Raw genomic sequence first — 19,079 nt, 5'->3', positions numbered from 1 at the left:
CCATTTCTGAAAGTGCCCACTTCATTGCAAATTCAAATAATTTAGATGGTACTGGCACTCTGCGTCTAGGAGACCCTCTCCCAAGCGGCTTGTTGCTAAAGTAAGCCCGATCAAATCGCTACCGGATAAGAACACCAACAGAATAGTAAGAAGGATTTGCGCTTCATCTAGTAACTAAACGACTATCTATGAAATCCAGGGTATAATTTAACATTGCTAACTTCTTACAATTACAAAGGAAAGCAAGATAAATCTAGATTGAAAATATGTCTTTGTAAAAGCGAAGTCTCGGTATGTTCGAGCACCTCGTACATACAAAAGTTTAGTACTCAATGTTATTATGTCATTCGAAAATTAATTGTAGAAGTAATGAGTTTAGAAGATTTCTTTCTGAGATTGAAAGAAATACTGCAAATGCCCCTGTAAACCTACTACAGTCCGACCGGAAAAATCCTTATGGGGCGATTTTGTAGTTCCGGGACGAAATTTTCACTGTCGTAGAAAAAGAAACTTTAGAAGATTATCAGGTACCTATGATATAAAGTACTAGAAGTCACGTCTAACTCAAACCAATATTTGTAAAAAGAAAAAATAATATACGATTGTTTGTTTGTAAGGTAGAGGTAGGGTAAGGAAATCGTGCAGGTTTACTTATGGACCACTCTTCAAAATAATAGTTAAAAAAATATCACTGTTTCACTAATGCAGGGACGTACGGAAGGGGGGGGACACGGGGGTCCGGACCCCCCCGAAATTTCGACTTTTTAAAAATTTAGCCTAATTTTAGGGGCAATTTTAGCAATTTTAATATAAAATAGCTACATATTTAGTTTGAACCCCCCCCGAAATAAATTCCTAGGTACGCTACTGCACTAATGTGTTTCTTATTGCAGTGGTGCCCACCCTCCTCATGTCCGTGACGCAACCCCCCCTCAATTGTCTATCCGTAGGTGTTCTTCCATGAAAAAAAATTGTTCGATTAATTTTTACTCACCCTCAAGCATATTTATATAGATTTTTACCCCCCCAAATATTTCAATGACGCAGTTTGCGTCATATCCCCCCCTTGTGTGCACCCCTGCTTATTGACTGAACAATTTGCGATTGCTAACATGAAAATATGCCACTAGCCTTAGATAAAATTCATTGGGGCAACCAAAAGTAATTGTTGGAAAATTACAATTATTTTACGATTTGCGTAAAAGTACAGCTTCTGAATGTATAATGTGACAACCATAGTGTAAAAATTAATCACCCTGTGCTAGGTGGACATTAAAAGGCACAAATGGTATATACCTGACTCAAAGCAGGGCGAGTGTGAGGGGGGTGAGAAAAGAAAGCAGACGTGTCAGCCTAGGTGGTTATAAGCGTAAGCGAAGTTAGTAAAAATAGGTGCGTTGATATATGTTTCAATAGTACTTGCTACGGTTTCATAGTGGTAACGCTAAACTTGTAAATATAAGATACAGCGTCTGTGCACTTTAGAGAAATACAACGCTAGTGGAAAGTGGCATGTAATCGAGCCATTTTTCATATGCATCTACTTGTTTAATCTGTCGTAAAGCAAGTGTAATGATTAGGTAGTACCCGTACACTTGTAAACTTAAACTACAGTTGTATTATTTCGTATTTTCATGCCTTTCTATGCAAAGTATTTCATTTTAACTGTAAATCTTCGAAAATGTGCGTCAAAACTACACCAGCTCATGTAAAATTATTTCTTTCTTCGTCCTAATAGGGAAGGATAATTTAAATTGTGAAAAAGCTATAACTGTAAACAGGGATTTAGCAAAGGAAAAGGGAAGTTACGTAATAAAATTTGCTTAACATTGATTTTGGTGTTTTAAATATCGAGAAATATCAACACGTCGCAAAAGAAAAAAGAAGGTAACGAGGTATTTGTTTATGAAGTTTTTCAGATCAGTAAAATATGTCGTTTACGCACGCTCGTAATCCGTTGGTTCTTTCGTTAATGTAGTTTTGGTAGCGCTGCTCTGTAGAAAGATTAGGAGAGTACATCCCATAAAAGATCTCCATAGATACTCTAAGGTTAGCCTGTGTCCCATCTGGGTATAAGTCCGGTTTTTTTCTGGTAGGAACTCATGTTCTTAGGGTTCAACCTTAACCAATACGTCTATGTTTGATATAACATTGCAACTAGAATGAATCCTATACGCAAATACAACCGATAAACCAAGAAATACCATAAGTTACTAGAAGAAAATGCATTGAAAATTGAATACTAGATAACCGAAGGTATCCAATAAATCAAGACCAGCAAATTCAAACATGTGACAACGACAACAAAATAAATTTAGCTAGATATTGCTAGCGCTACATGCATTTGAGTAAAGATCAAAGGCTGGATAGAGCAAGCAAATCTCTCTATGAAGTAGTGCAGTACGTCTTCAAAACCTTATTCATTTTTAAGTGGAAAATTTGTATAGCATTCGTCATGCTTTAACAAAAATAAGCTATTAATAATACTACAGTGATATTTTTGTGCTCATGGAACACTGAACGTACGTTCAGTATAGGTAAATTTACTTGAAAGGAAAGAGAAAATAAAAGCAAGAATCGCACCTCCATGAAAGGTAATAATGTATAAGAAAATTATATGCAAGAAAGAAAATATAGGCCTATAATATCTCGTATGTAAGTAGTAGAAAAAATTAATAAGGTTTTTCTTTGATAAGGGGGAAAAAAAATTAAAAATTGGATATTGGTCAGTATTTCCATATTTCTGTATTTTCGAAATTTAGGTATATCATTTTTTTGTTTTAAGTAGTAGCAAAATTTCGAATATTTTAAATTACTGCTTTCAGTACTTTTTACATCCCTAGTCTGATCTCAAACCATTCCACTTACTAACTTAATTTCACCTGAAGAGGCAATTATCGTTGTCTTCTTCCGGCCCGCTCATAAGTTTTGTTAAACCGAATAATATTTCCTTTTGGTTTCAGATCTATTGGTTTTTTCTTGAGCACTAACTGCTAAAAGTTTCAAATCAACAACTTGGACAGTCTCATGTTACCGAAATGGCTTTACATGATTTCAACTTTGCTTGTAATAAAATTGAAATAAAAACAGAAAACGTTCCTATTAAAGTTGAAATTAAAACAGAAAATGAGTCATTTGAAGAATGTAATTGTAGACTGTGTGTAAGTAACAATAATGATCATACTGATCCTCATACTATATCTTCGAAATACAAGGAAAGAGAAAGTGCAACAAAAGGAGAGAATATCGCTTCAGAAAGGAATGAAGATGAAACAAAATCAGATCGGAAACTAGTATGTTTGGTGAAGAGTTTACCATCTGCTGTTTTACTTGTAAATGCCGAACGTTTTCGCAGAGACACCAGGCCAAGGTCCTCTGATCTTACATACATGACGGAAGAGTCCAGCAGTCACATGTCTGCCACTATTGGAGACAAGAACAATGACGGAGAAGATGTTGAAGAAAATGATACTAAAGAAGTTGGTAGCAATGTGCAGGTTGTGAGGTACGTTTAAAGGGTTTATCTCATCTGGGCTATGCTTTGTATAAATATGACTATTCAAAACTTGCATTACTTTAAAAATTTCTATTTCCTTCATCTGAAGCTGCGTTAGTTGAATCGCAACATTTGAACACATAAATAATGCGACTTAATGCGTAACGCTGTAAGAGGTGAGACAGTTCGGCTCGGAAATGAGTATCCAAAAGTAACGGTAAAGTGCTATAAACTTCCTTGTTACGCTTGGCCTTGAGTGTTAGGACAGAATACTGACACGCTTCTAAGTTGCGTCAATATACGGTAATACATTTCCTCTTATAGGGAACAATACCTCGCCGATTTATTTATATCTTTACCCTCTCACTCCAAATATTTTCCTGGTATAAAAGATAATATTTTAGTATTAATTTATTTATCGGTTCTGAGACTTTAACATTATTTTAGATACAAAACACCTTAGTAATTAAGAATACCAAATATGGATCGCACGAAGGAATTATCGAGATAAAAAAAAGATTAACTTTACTGAGCCCGTTCACTTATTATGATTTCTCTATTATTGATCTATTTCGTTTCACGAACCAACTCGTACTAGACCAACCAGAAACTCGTCTTTTCTTCATTTGCAAGTAAGTTATTGTATTATATGGCGGGGGCCGCGGGGGCTCAGTGGTAGAGCGTTCACCTCTGGTGCTTGGGGGTCCCGGGTTCGATCCCAGCCCCCGCCAAGTGAACTTTGTGGTGGACAAACACCGTGCTCGTGGGTTTTCTCGGGGTTCTCCCGTTTCCTCCCACCTTGTTCATTCCACCATTTCACTCATCTCTCATCATCACCGTCTCCTTTAGCCTAACCGGCATAACCTTGGGACGTAAAACTCAAAGATTTCATTTCATTTTTTGTATTATATAACTTACTAACCACCGGTAAAAGTCCGGTTTTCAAAAGATTACGTCTTAAGATGGAGTGTCTCGTCATATGTACTTGTACCTCTGGGAAAGTTTATGAATAAAAGAGCTTTTCCTTTTACACTTGCCGGCAAAATAATATGTTCTCTTGAAGGCTTTCGCCTGTTCTTACGATATTAGGGGATTAAGGTTGCTCACTAGAAGAGTGATGACTTTCGGTGTTAGGGCTACTGGTTTTGTCCCAAATCACGATAGCTTTCCTGATTTTTTTTTTCTTTTGAGTTTTCTAATGCTTCTCACTTTCCTGACTCCACTATTTTTATGCGTTTCATCTTTTCCGTTAGCCTGGGTTCAAAAACATAAGATGATAAACTTAAAATAACCATTCTAGAAATAAATTTGACAACTAAGTTGCCAAAGTTTAGAGAATCTGAGAGGATTAAATCTCAATTAAAATCGATAGCATTCGACAACATTACAAAGAGAAGGAAGTTATGAATACTTAACTATACTCTTTCGGTATTGTCAAGCGAATACAGTGCTTCGATATTTTATTTTACTTAGGTGTAGACAGCAATACATGTTCTGTAACATAATATGATCAAGTTATAAATTTACAGCTTTTTTTTCTTTGTTTTGAATAATAATTTCTCACATAGATTAATGCATAATTGGGCAAAGGAATGTGTGTTGTTATTCTATTGTACACTTGTAGCATTTCAGTTCTCTGTTGCTTAAAAACATGAGATATAAGGGGATGATGTGCAGATATTTTTCGAGGCAACGCTTACAACTAACAAGAGTACCTCAGACCTATGTCTATAATGGGAAACGAGTTAGACGACTTTTGATAGAAGTGCAAGATAAAAAAGGGGAATGAAGGAGAACGAAAATATGTAAGACTTTCAACTACAGTGACTGACTTGGGTAGGAAATGACTTCTTCATTTTGCCCTCACAGAAAATTTGCTTTATTCAGTTTTTTTTTTTTTTTTTTTTTTTTTATCTCTTGCGTTGAGGCAAGGTCTAACCAATATTCAACCCTGCTTACATCGTAATGGCGTGTGAATAATCTTCAGTTTCTGTGGACGAAGAGTAAGTTTTGGAATTAGCTGTAGAAATTCACTCTCTATAGGAACGGAATGTCAACTTTCTTTGTGTTTTCTTCATTTTCACCACGTAAAATTTATTTCAATCATACATTACATTTAAATAAATATACATAAGAAATGTTAATATATAATGCTCTTTTTCAGCAAGTGTTTTTTAGACGTCAAACATAGTAAGTGACGGTTTACCGCAGTGGTTGCGAAGAATGATAGGTTATAGTATTTCACTAAGGATTGAAGTACATTGTGGTCTTAGTGGATCGTGGTGTGTTACATGGGAGAATTTTTTACTCAGACTTTTCGGATACACACATCACTTTTCTAAATATGGAATATATTAGATATTTTCTAATAGTTTCTTTATGTCTGATTAAAGTGTTCAATAGAAATACAATACTACCCTTACACGTTCCAGTCGTGATGAGTAATATCTAATGTTAACTTTCTCACCGATATTTCTGTTCGAAATCTCGAACTCCTTACATTGGGACGTTTTATGCTCTTCTCTAAAGCTGCTGGTTATTATCATTTTACAGATGGCAGTTCGGTGCATTCACTAATAACTAACAACGTGTAATCCACCTATATTTAACACAATACTAACTCTAAGCGTTCCAGTCCTGATGACTCATTACTGCTAAATGTAGATACTAAACTTCACGACTGGAATGCTTATTATTAAGTATGAAGTAATCCGCCTTCTAACAGTCCTCTATGACTAATGAAACGTTTTTGTCTGATTTCCTTCCACGTTTCTCGATCTTCGGTTTCCTCTTATAACTCCCAATATTAAAAATTTCATTTCATCGATCTATTGTGTTCTTGTTTCTACTTGTCTCTTCCCTTCGGTTTTTCCTTGTATGGTAGTATCAAGAAAAAAATTCTGTTCAAGATGTCTCCGAATCAGTTGACCTCCATGCGTGAGATGCCGCTAATTGTGCCAAATTTAGAATGTGTCTTATGCGTTCAATTGGTTATTATTTTATTCATAGATGAAATTGTTTTAAATTAGAAACTTTACTTTTTGTTCAATTTTGCATACAAGATTCACACATTACGCAGAAATGCAATAAATTGTTCTGTACTCTGCGTCTGAAGTGTGTATTTCTGTGACCCTGTATTCTAAAAATATATTTATTACTCAAAAACTATGGGTTTTCAAATGTTTAGTTTCTTCAATATTAATTCTGATGATATTAAGTTCTGTAAACATTCCTATGCGAATTTTTGCTCTTTAACCTGGGTCTGTTCCCGTTCATTTGATTATTTTTAGTTCTCTGCCAAATATTTTATCGTAGTCAACTTCTGTATATTATTATTATTATTATTATTATTATTATTATTATTATTATTATTAAAAGTAGTAGTGGTATTAATTACATCGATATTTATGATGATGCTGGTCTCAAGTCGTTACCATGTACTTATTGTACACGTCTGTTACGAAATAAGTTTCTTTACTTAACATCAGAAAAATGTTTGACGCTTTTTGTGGTGACACTTTTAGCCCCGGAGGTAGCACCACGTCATACTTACAGAAGTTCTTACTTATTCACAATAAGTGTGGAAATTTATATAACAAATATTATAATTATATCACTTCTGTTAAAATTCAGTAATTATGACACTTAATAAAGAATATAAAGATAAGATCATTACATCATACTGTGTTGATTTTATTAAATGCACAATAAGTTATTTGCTAACGGACATAATCTTTACTTCAGACAAATGACATCTGTAGCAATCGCGTAATTTCTTACTGCTTGTGAAGGCGGGATATTAATCACGTTTAAGGCTGAGCATAAGGTAAGTGATTATTCATAATAGAGTACTCTCGGTGAGTTTGGGATTCTGCGCTCTAACTGGAGAATATGAAAATTAAATCAAACAAAAGAAGTGTAATGAAGAGTGAACAGAAAATATGAATCTGAATAAGACATTGAAGAGGGGCACAAGCTATGAATACGAATAGTGAATGTTGTAAATAAAGGACGACACCCAAAGAGGAATTAAGAAAGAGCTGGTCAACAGAGAAAAAAGGTAAAAGTTAATGAAGTGGAAACATAAAATACAAATGTGAATAAATTGACCGACAACTAACAATTTTCAAGAAACGATCCTGGTGTAGTGGCGAAGGCACTAGATTGCAAATCCGAAGTACGTCAATTCGAGTTTTTCCCAAGGAGTACCATTTTTTTTAAATATTTGTTAATAGATAAAGCACATGATAGGTGGTGAAAGAGCAAGATTACTAGAGAACAGGTTGCCTCTTGCCTATGCTGAAAGGGCATTGGTTGTCCAGGAATGACGTCACCCATAGACCTGTAAAGCGCGCAAAAAAAAGGACTATCGTCTGCTCTTTTTTACCGCTTAATAAGGAAGAGGGTTTTCGCATCAGAAATTTTATACTGAATTAACGTTACATAGTAAAACAATTTTTTGTTGCTTGCATGCTGAATCAAACTTAAGTGTCTGTAATTTACTACGTAGAATAATAATCGAAAAATGAAGTTATAATAGTGTTTTACGATAATCTTCTACTGTTAAAAACCTTACTCACTCTACACGTTTCTTGATCTTTTTCATCCGTTTGTTCTGGGAACTTCCGTCTCTTTTTACAGAAACCTTAACACTTTTCTTTTTTGCCAAGCTATTCAAGAACTTAATTCTGGAAAATGTTTTCATTCGCACAAATGTGGTCACTATTTCAAATCCACGTTAGCATTACTCCCACAAATAATTCCGCCCAGACATTTCATGGTATCTTTTCTCTACGCACTGTTCTTCCATGGTACAATGAAAACTGTGTGTCCATATCTTTTACACTCGAAAGCCATTCTTCAGTAATCTGTTTCATATGGCCATGAGACAAACTTTGAATCAGGCGAGTAGCCCGCAGTTTTATCTAGGAGGGGCCCGTCATTTTTGAGGGAGGGCGGCTACAATTTACAAAGCAAAAAAATGTATTACCCTTAGTGATTTTAAGGTCTGAGAACGGAAATTTTTGGTTTCTGCCAGGAAAACTAAAAACGCTGCGTTTTTAGCTTTTATTTTTGCTTTTTCTCCATAAATATTATGTACTAGATAGATTTTATTGTGCTTAACAAAGAACTACAGCTCCGGACCAAACGTTATGCCTTCGTGCATAACTATTACAATGCTTATCCAAGAACTACAGCTACGAACCAAACGTTATGCCTTTGTGCATAACTATTACAATGCTTAACCAAGAACTACATCTCCGGACCAAACGTTATGCCTTTGTGCATAACTATTACAATTTAAGCTCTTTTACACACAACCTATCTACATAAGACTGATTTTCCTTGAAATTTCACTTACTTACTTTAAGATTTCTTGACAAAAATATTTATTTATTACTCGCGTCTAAAGAAACACCATACAAATTCTCATATTGGCATAGATTGACAGTTATTTTAAAATAGGTCTCTACAATATATCTTTTAGCTTCATATTGGACAAGACCCGCACAGGAGCACTAGATCAATCGATTGTAGCAAATGTGGTAGCAAGCTGTGCATTTGGTCATTCCGTGCAGGGAAGAGAGATCATACTATTTTTCGATCGGTAAGGATTAGTAAATAATTTACAGATTATTAATTATATGGAAACTTCGTTATTTTTAAATGAGTCAAGCGAGGTAATCTTACGGTGATATTTTAAACGTTGGTCATTTCGGGGATCCAGGAAATCATTTGGGGGGATAGGCCTGGTAGCACAACTCCTCATGACTACACCCCTGCTTTGAATCCATAATTCCGGAAAGTGATGAACGGAAACATTTCTTTTCCACTGATTACTTAAATAAGAATGTTTTATTTATCTTTATTGTTATTATTATTATAAAGCAACCGACATTATGCTTTATTTTTGTGTAATTATGTTTTTTTTTAAATTATGCTTTATTGTTAATTTCAATGATTGTTTCACACTAATCGTGTGTAATGTATAATATTTACTATACATTAAATATTCTAAATATCTTGATCTGTTTATTAATATTTTATGCAACCAGTTTGTTTCATATTTTTTGAACTTTCTACTCAATGCACTGTAAAGAGATATGCTTTACTAGAGCTAGTTTTTTTTCACCACCTTTGAGATGCATATATATATAGAAAGAAAAAGTAAAACATACCACCAAAAAGTGCTCTAGGTCAAGAGGCACATTTAACAATATATATATAGTGTGGAGTTCCTGTGTGCTCTTCATTGCTGGCGGAAAGTTTTCTTCTTCTTTTCCTTTTTGTTCTTTTCTCTACATCAAAGGATTACACGAAAAAGGTTACAGAAATAAAAATAAGCTTTTCATTGTTGCATTGTTATCTTCTCAATGATTTTGCATTATTGGTTTAAAAAATATTAATTGAGTATGTTAAAGTTAAACAGAATTTTCCAAAAATTATGCTATATATTTTAAATTATGCTATATACTTTATTTTCTAAAATTATTCTTTGTTGTTTTTAAAATTAGTTTCTTCCAGGCCCTTAGACAAGCACACCCATGTTCAAGGTAGGAACCATATGTCTAAATTGCTATTATGCTTTTGGGTTGCCCTAATTATTATTATTATTATTATTATTATTATTATTACTTAATTTTTATTTATTTATTATTGATTTATTTATTCGACCTGCTATATACGCCAGTCCATCTTCTTCCATTGCTGATTTTATCTCAATGTCGCACACTTCACTTAATAACATGTTTGTCTTCGGTCATTGTCTTCAGCATTTCATCAGTACATACAACTCCAAATTTTAAAAGAAATTTGCTTAAAATAAATTGTTCATTTTCAACAGTATTTGTGTTTTTGTTAGTTTCCAGTACACCAGGATTATTGCCTAAAATAATCATTCTAATTCTATTTATTGCATTTAGAGCTGTAGAATGATCATAGTCCTCAAGTGTCTTTAAAGCTTTGGGTCTCCAAGTGACGTATTACGATCTTCACCGACTCCCTCCGAACGAAAACCGAAGTGTTTCGAGCAACCTGTTCTCTAATAACCTTCGTGAAAGAGATCGTTTTACCCTTTTGATATTTCAAGTCAAAACGAGGTAAAAATTCCAGAGACATTTATTAGAGAAGTGAAAGCATGAAAACGAGGAAGCAGATATATCTAAAGGTATGTATCAGAGGGTGGTGATCGGAAAAACGAAATACTCCCAAATGTCGCACATGTGAGTCTCTACAATTGGCAAATTTCTTTAGAAATGTGCCTATTGGAGAGACCACCATGTAAGAAATCCCACAAAATTATACGCACTTTTGCTGATAATCACCCCTAAGACAGAAATCAGCCTCGGTCTGAAAGTTTTCCTCTTTCTATGTGTCTGTCTATATATACAAATATATATAACGCTTTTCCTGAACGCCATAACTGCCGTAACTCGCACCGGATTGAGGCCAAACTTGGTACAAACATTAAGTGGTGAAGTGTCCTGGATGAGTTCGTTGGCGAGAATAATCAGATGAAAATGTTGAAATGTCGGCCGTTAAACCTCTTATAAACTTCAAAAGGAATCAAATTTGTCCTTTAAATGAATATTCTCAATGTTTGAGTGACTTTTTCTCTTTCATTGAAATATTTGTGTGAAGGGACTTATCCTCTTTTATTGAAATATTGGACCCGATTAATCACCTAAAGGAGTTTCGCTACGGTCAGGTTCGGGGTTTTGGAGGGGGATATTTTCCTATTGGAGCAAGACTTTTTTTAGTGATAATGTGAAGTTACACGTTGAAAGTGAAGTAATCTGTGAAACGTATTTGAGAAAATGTTATAATATGCTTTGTCATAACATAGAGAACTCTAAATCAAGTATTTTGAGTTCGAGAGCGTGAATGCCGAAAAGTGTTATTTAATTTGTTTTTTAATACCACGTTGCATTGGAAATAGTGATAGGAAACATTAGTGATAAGTAAAATAATAATAATAATAATTATATATGTAATTACTAAAAGGTGTTGTTTGTTGCAACACCATATCCTCCTCAATTCTTCATCAAACGTAATGATTGAAACGCCAGTCTCCCGTACAGGCAAAATATTAATAATTTATATCGAGAGGACCTGAGATGGTAGAAAGATGGGCAGTAACGTTGGACACTGTGCACCCTAAATGCCCGTCGAAAAAATATGTGGCAGCACCAGACCCCACAACTCGATTAAAAACTATACAAGTGAAAATAAACGATTTCAATGCCAATAATAAAGAGCGTCCTCTGGCACTCCTATGGGGTGTCATAGGGCCACGGCAGAGCCCTCTCCAGGCAAAATGTTAATAATTGGTATCGAGAGAACATGAGGTGGTAAAGGGATGGGACCGACATTGGGCATTGTGGACCCATAAGACGCGTCGAAATGATGTGAGGAAGCATCAGTCACTCTTACTTATTTCCACATGATATAAAATTATATTGTGCGAAATATACGCACGGGTCAGCTAGTAATATTTGTTATTATTATTGTTATAATCAAGAGCGTCTTTCACTACCTGCGCATGTTTGACATGGAACTAAAGAGTAGATCCTGTATTCGTAAAATTAATAAGAATAAACAGTTACTTTCACTGCAAAATAGGACGCAAAATATGAAAAGAGTGACTATCTGTAGCGAAAGAAACAATACTTTGTTTCAAATGGGTACAAAAATAAGCAAATGTATGTATATTCGAACTCGGGTGGACGGCTCGAGAAGTTAGTGCCTTCTCCACTTACGTACTACATCGTTAAAGATTACTAAAACTGCATTAACAGCTATCAATTCTATGGGCTGCGTATTGTGACCACGTGCTCCTTTTTTGCTTGAAATCGACAATGTGCTTACATGTAGTAGTTAAAGCTACATGATATGTAATACATGAGGTATTTAGACCTACATGCTCTCCATATAATGTAATAAGAGGATCCTGCTGGGAATAAGAAACAAGATTCCTTGGACAAAACAGAAACTATTAGCTTCAGAAATAATATTTATCTACGAGGCCTGCGCAGTAACATAATTCAGAATAGTTACTGTCTTGTTCACTAAACGAAGAAAGAGATATAGAAAGCAAACATACCACGTCAACGAGATCGAGATTGAGAAGCGTTGACAGAGACGGAAAGAGATGTGTAGTAATATAACAACTTTGGTTAAATTGGTAATTCGTTCAGCATCCTGTAATAGATCGTATGTTATACATCACAGCTTGATAGAAGAACAGAGAAAGAAAAAATGTCTTACGTTGTGATCGTGATATATTGACTTTGTATACTTTTACCAATCATATCATGTAGACAGAAGTGAATGTAACTGTGAATACTGTAAGTTGAATTTAATGACGGCCGTTCAGACATTCATTTTTTGTAGGGTTGTATGTTCACTAAAAAGATAAGATGCAATGCAATTCTTCATACCTCAGCCTCCAATACCCCGATACATGCGAATTTTTGTTTGATAATGAAACAAGTGCTGCCGGACTTGTTTGTTTGTAGACAACTATTAGTGTAGTTTTCTGGAAGGTTGTGTATAAACACTATTGTGCATTTTAATAAAGTGAGATGTCTATTACGTTTATTATGTATTTCTAAATTGTATGCACAGAAGTTGGTTGAATGATCTCCTTATATTTGAAAAATATAAGAGTGACATTACGTAAGTGGAGAAGATGATAACTCTCTCAACAGTGAGTTTGGTGGCTAGCCGGTTAGCGCAATCATCTTCTACTGGGGAAGTAGAGTTCAAATCTATTAGATATTAAGGAAAAGAAACAAAGTTCCAAATTGAGAGGTTTTCTGAGAATTCTAATGCAAATGGCAATCTCGCTTTTCACCTCAAATATCTAGAAAAGGGTTAAAATCGTGCCCAAATCTTAACGCCCCCCTAAAAAAAAACCGAATCAAATATTGCTAATTTGCATTTGTAGTGTTACAAAATCTGTGGTACTGACAAAACACAATGGTTTCAGGTTTTATGATTTCAAGAATGGGTTCAGAGGCATTGATAACAAAATGAATTCAGAGCGGTTCATATCACGAGAAAGTCACAAAGAGTTAACGTTAAACATACCATGGAAAATTCAATATTGCTCACACATTATTTGAAATGAAATGAAATGAAATCTTTGAGTTTTACGTCCCACGGGTATGCCGGTTAGGCTAAACGAGACGGCGATGATGAGTAATGAATGAAATGGTGGAATGAAGAAAGTGGGAGGAAACGGGAGAACCCCGAGAAAACCCACGCACACGGTGTTTGTCCACCACAAAGTTCACTTGGCGGGCGCTGGGATTGAACCCGAGACCCCAAGCACCAGAGGTGAACGCTCTACCACTGAGCCACCGCGACCCCATCAAATATTTATTTTGTTTCACAGCATGCACTATTTTGTAAAATATCTGAATGTTTTACATTATTCGTTTCAACGTTACCTTCAATTATGTTACTTTTCAGTTTTAATATAAATACTGAAACTTTATTAAAAGTCTAACATATCGTGCAGAGTGAATTATCTGTCCTTTTTGTTTCGCAATAATTTCTTTTATCGAAAAATTTATCATAGTCTCTATTTTTAAAAATGTATTATTCTTGTGTGATATTTATACATTAAAGCTAACAGGAATAGTTTCTATGTTACATTTTTCGTTTCCAGTTTGAATGGAAAATGCAATCGAAAAAAAGACAAGCTATGTAAGTAAAATAAAAATATGCAGTGTGTGAAGTTTAATTTGTGAATACTATTGCATGAATAGAAACCATGTCATTTGTTTCAAATATGACAAATAGTAAAAATATATACCTTTGACATCCCTTGCTGTACTCTTAGTAACCGAGAACTGTAATTTCATAGAGAATAAACAACAAACAACTAAAACATAAATGTGGATTTAAATAAGTGTTCCTGATAATATTTCAATAATATCTATCTCCACTCTTTTTTCTCTTGGTTAGTATGAGTATGATTCTTGCGTCTCATCTCCAGATGGAAAACATTGAGCAAAGAGAATTGATCATTCACCTTCATGATGTTACGTGGTGTGGAATCTCACCAAAGTTTTCCACTTTTAAAGTCCACCATGATACCGATATTCCGCAGATTTTTTTACCCAAAACCTGTTTAACAAATGGTGTAGTGTTTCTTTCTAAGACCAATAACACGAAAAGAGGATACTTCAGATCAATGAAGTCTTGAACTGCTTGTCAATCCCTGTAGATGTTTGTCCTTTCCCAACCAACATTCGTAAATCGTGTCCATGATACCTTCCTTTCACCTTCTTAAGCATTGGTCGTTTCGTATGAGAAGTCACTCTTCGATTCTTCGCGATCGCTTGAAAAGGATTTGAACCTACGTTGACTAGTGGTGTTAGTCACAGGTCCAGCACGGTACATCTACCCTACCTTACAACATAAAGTTGTAAGTCACATATTGTTAAGTTCAGCCCTGATGTTAGGAATGAACCGGTAATGTTCTTCCTGTAATGATAATCAGAACAAAGTGTATTTCGAAACTGTTTTATTAGATGACCTGGAGACAATTTAGTGTTCACCCAATAAAAAGTGCAGGAAAAACAGCAGGAATGATAACATACAGTAATTTCGCCTCGCATATTCAAAAGTACGCTAATAATAATAATAATAATAAAAGTAACAATGACAATAATAAATATTCACCTTAAGTGTATAGTTGTCACTTAAACGAACTACTTACGTCTTGGTGCAGGCAGACAATGGTTCGAGTCCGTTGGGGACTATTGAACACAGTGGTTCTTAACATAGTTTGACCACAATTGTAATCCGGTCGTTAGGAGCTCAGCTATTCTTTTTAGTCTTTCGTAGTAATTATCATTGATAATGTTTAATACTGATAATACTTTTTGTCTTTGTGAATTGCTTTCATTCTTTTCTTAGTTTCAAAAGAAAAGAATATCCGAACAAATACCACCATAATTCATCTTATTTAGAATGCAAACGCAATTTCCAGTTAGTAAAGAACAAAAATTGAACGTTCTGACATAGCTGCAAAAAGGAGAAAAAAAAGAAATTGTGGTGTTCAAACCCATACGTATGGCCATTAGAAATGCAATAACCATATTCCGTAAACCTCTCGCCTACGATTTCTACGCCAGTCACCTAACTTCGATTCCAACTTGGATTTTGTTTTTTTTACTATTTGAGACAAATTATTGTTTCGTTTCGTTACAGGTAGTCACTCTACATACTTTTCGCACTCCTTCACAGTTAAAGTAACTGTCTTATTCTTTTTTACGAATAATGGAACTTCTCTTTTGTTTCATGTCAAACATGCGCAGCTAGGGAAATGCGCTATTAATAATAACAACAATAATAATAAATATTACTAGCTGACCCATGCGTATATTTTGCACAATATAATTTTATATTATGTTTTAATAAGGTGGGCTGGCGCTCCCTTATATTTTTTCGATGCACCTTATGGCTCTATAGTGTCCAACGTTGGTCCCATCCCTTTATCACCTACTGTTCTTTCGATATAAATTATCGACATTTTGCCTGTAGAGGGCTCTGCCGTGGTCCCATGACAATGCTTCGTCGTTATTATTTACATTGAACTCGTTTATTTTCACTTGTTTAATTTTTAATCGAGTTGTGAGGGTCTGGCGCCCCCACGTATTTTTTTCGATGAGCCCTATAGATGCATAGTGTCCAACGTTACTCCCATCCCTCTTATAGCTGCTCCCTCCCGTTCTGTCCATATAAATTGTTAATATTTTGCCTGTAAGGGACATATGGTGTTTTATTAATTACGTTTGATGCAAAATTGAGGAAGATATCTCGTTACTACAAACAACGTTTTGTAATAATAATATCCATAACTATTATTATTATACTTATTATTGATGTTGCCTATCACTATTTCCAGTCCAATGTGTTATTAAAAAACAAATCAAGTAACACTCAAGGGGAAAGCACATTTATTATACTATTCTTTCAAATACAACGTTTTAATAGTTACTTCACTTTCAATGCGTGAGTTCACATCATCACTAACAATCGTCTTGTTCCGATGGGAAATTATTCGCCTCCCAAAACCGAACGTGACCGTAGCGAAAGTGTGTGAACCTTCATTAATTGATTAACCGGGTGCAATATTTAAATAAAAGAGGATAAGTCCCTCCACACAAATATTTCAATGAAAGAGAAAATGTCACTCAGACATTGTGAATATCAATTTAAAGGCCGAATTTTATTCCTTTGGAACTTTTTAAAAGTTTGAACGGCAGCCATTTTGAATATTTTCATCCGATTATTCTGGCTTATGAACTCATTCAAGATATTTCAACAATTAATGTTTGTGCCAAGTTTGGTCTCAATCCCCTAAAAGTTCACAAAATCGTTATATATATTGGGCCGCGGTAGCTCAGTGGTAGAGCGTTCATCTCTGGTGCATGGGCTTCCTGGTTCGATCCCAGCTCGCGCCAAGTGAACTTTGAGGTGGAAAAACACCGCGTGCATGGGATTTCTCGGGGTTCTCTCACTTTGTTCATCCCACAATTTCATTCATTACTCCTCATCACCGTCTCCTTTAGCCAACCGGTATGACTGTGAGACGTAAAACTTAAAGACTTCATTTTCATTTTCGTGTTAATATATATGTAGGTAGACACACAGAAAAGTAAACTTTCAAACTGAGGGTGGTTTCCTTATAAGAGGGTGAGGATCAACAAAAGTGCATAGAAATTTGCGGCATTTCTTACGTGATTGTCTCTGCAATATTTGCATTTCTGAAGATATGTGCCTGTTGTAGAGACTCAGATGTGTGACATTTTGCGAAAATTTCTATTTTCTGATCAACACCCTCTGATACATACCCCTGGTTAGGTATACCTGCTTTCTCGTTTTCATGGTTTCACTTCTCTAATAAATGTTACTGGAGTTTTTGCCCCGTTTTCACTTAACATGTAAAACGGGTAATACTCTCTCTTTTGCCACCTCTCATGTGCTGTATGCATTACTAACAAAAGTGAAAAAAAATACTCGTTGGAGTTGATTAGAACTGATGTTCTTTGGATTTGTAATCTTGTGCCTTAAACACTACAGAAAGATCGTTGCTTGGTGAGGTTTGGTTGTTGGCGTATTTATTCGCGTTTTTATTTTGTCCCGACCTGGACAAGTTTTATTTTTTTTTATTCGTTTGACATCTGTTTTTGGATTTCTCTTTCGATGTCGTCTTATATTTATACCATACGCTATTCATATTCACAGCTTGTGCCCTTGCTCAATGTTTATTCAGATTAGGATTTTCTTCTTGTTCCTTCACTACACATTTGATTGATTTAATTCTCATACTAACCATGGTTAGAACGCAGGAATGCTAGACTCAAAAAAGAGATGTACATTTACTTTTCTGACAGAGAATACAATCACTGTCTTATAAACAATTTGTCAAATAAATATTATGAGGATCATGACTCATGAACACCAGATGGTATAGCAGGATACAAGTACGGAAGTATATTCGAGAAAATATTAAACAATTCTTATAGGTGATAGCGAGTGTAGGTAACTTACAGTGGCCTAGAAGCATCGTTCATGCTTTCACATCAGGTGATATACCTTGTTTACAAGCCAGCACATACACGTTTATTAGAAATTTTGTTGAGAAGTAGAACAATATACACTGCCAGAATGAAATCTGAAAGTAATTCCGTGGATACAAATCGCGACATATTAAAGGAGCTTTAATGCAGATGAAAAAGAATTTAAAGCAAGTAGTGATAGAGCTTTAAAAAAAATAGATGTACAGGAGATGAATCTCACCTAGATATAAACACATATCCACGTAACCTATCAGTAAAACGAATACACAGAATAGACATTTCACTGAAAATATAAACATACAGGTAGATAAGTTACCAGAAAAAAATAAATTAGCAGAAGAAATAAATGAATATTCATGTAAATGTCTTGGTAGAAAAGATAAACCAACAAGAGAAAGAAATGATAGAGCAAATAGGAAGTAATAAAGAAAGTCTAACCGATCGAGTAAATTATATAAATTTGAAGTAAACACATATACCCAAGAGATGAAAACATGTTTAGATTATACAAAGTGAGTTAGTGAAAAAGATAAGCAACGTGAATGAACAACTGTGTGAGATAACCCAACAATTACACTATGCAACACTTTTTAAATTTTTTTTTTTTTTGCCTTTCGGTTGCTATTTCTGATTCCTTAATCATATTCATCGAACATTCAAGAAAATGTGAACAATTCTCATAAAACTTTGCTTTTGTAAGTTTAACATCGATTTGTTTGCAAATACAAATAACGCTATGAAATGTATTAAACATTGTATTGAAATGAAAGAAATAATCTTTTACTAAGTTTCTCAGCACCTACATTGTAACATCAAAAGTTTAGGCCCCTTTAAAATATATCTTTAGTACATAGATACCCATGTGCACCTGTGTACACCTTGGAAATGTGTACTTTTCCTATATTTTCGTTGATGCATATCATCACTTTCACAAATTAACTTCTGATGCAGTTCCCCATCATGTTCTAATTATATTGCCCTTG

At 34.7% G+C, this 19,079-nt stretch overlaps 1 protein-coding gene across 1 annotated transcript in view; it reads left to right on the top strand.

Annotated features, from left to right (window-relative positions):
* The window catches only part of LOC145663589 (uncharacterized), a 45,008-nt gene that overhangs the window by 2,387 nt on the left and 23,542 nt on the right, over positions 1-19,079 (top strand). The window contains 1 exon segment of the mRNA XM_081729703.1: positions 2,964-3,505. Coding sequence (XP_081585829.1) covers positions 3,039-3,505 — 467 coding nt within the window. The 5' untranslated portion in view covers positions 2,964-3,038.

Source organism: Thermobia domestica, chromosome 1 (genome assembly GCF_964235325.1).
Source record: "Thermobia domestica chromosome 1, izTheDome1.hap1.1, whole genome shotgun sequence".
Classification (NCBI taxonomy): Eukaryota; Metazoa; Arthropoda; class Insecta; order Zygentoma; family Lepismatidae; genus Thermobia; species Thermobia domestica.
The sequence above is the reverse complement of the archived record's forward strand: the minus strand, read 5'-3'. Positions and strand labels throughout refer to the sequence as shown.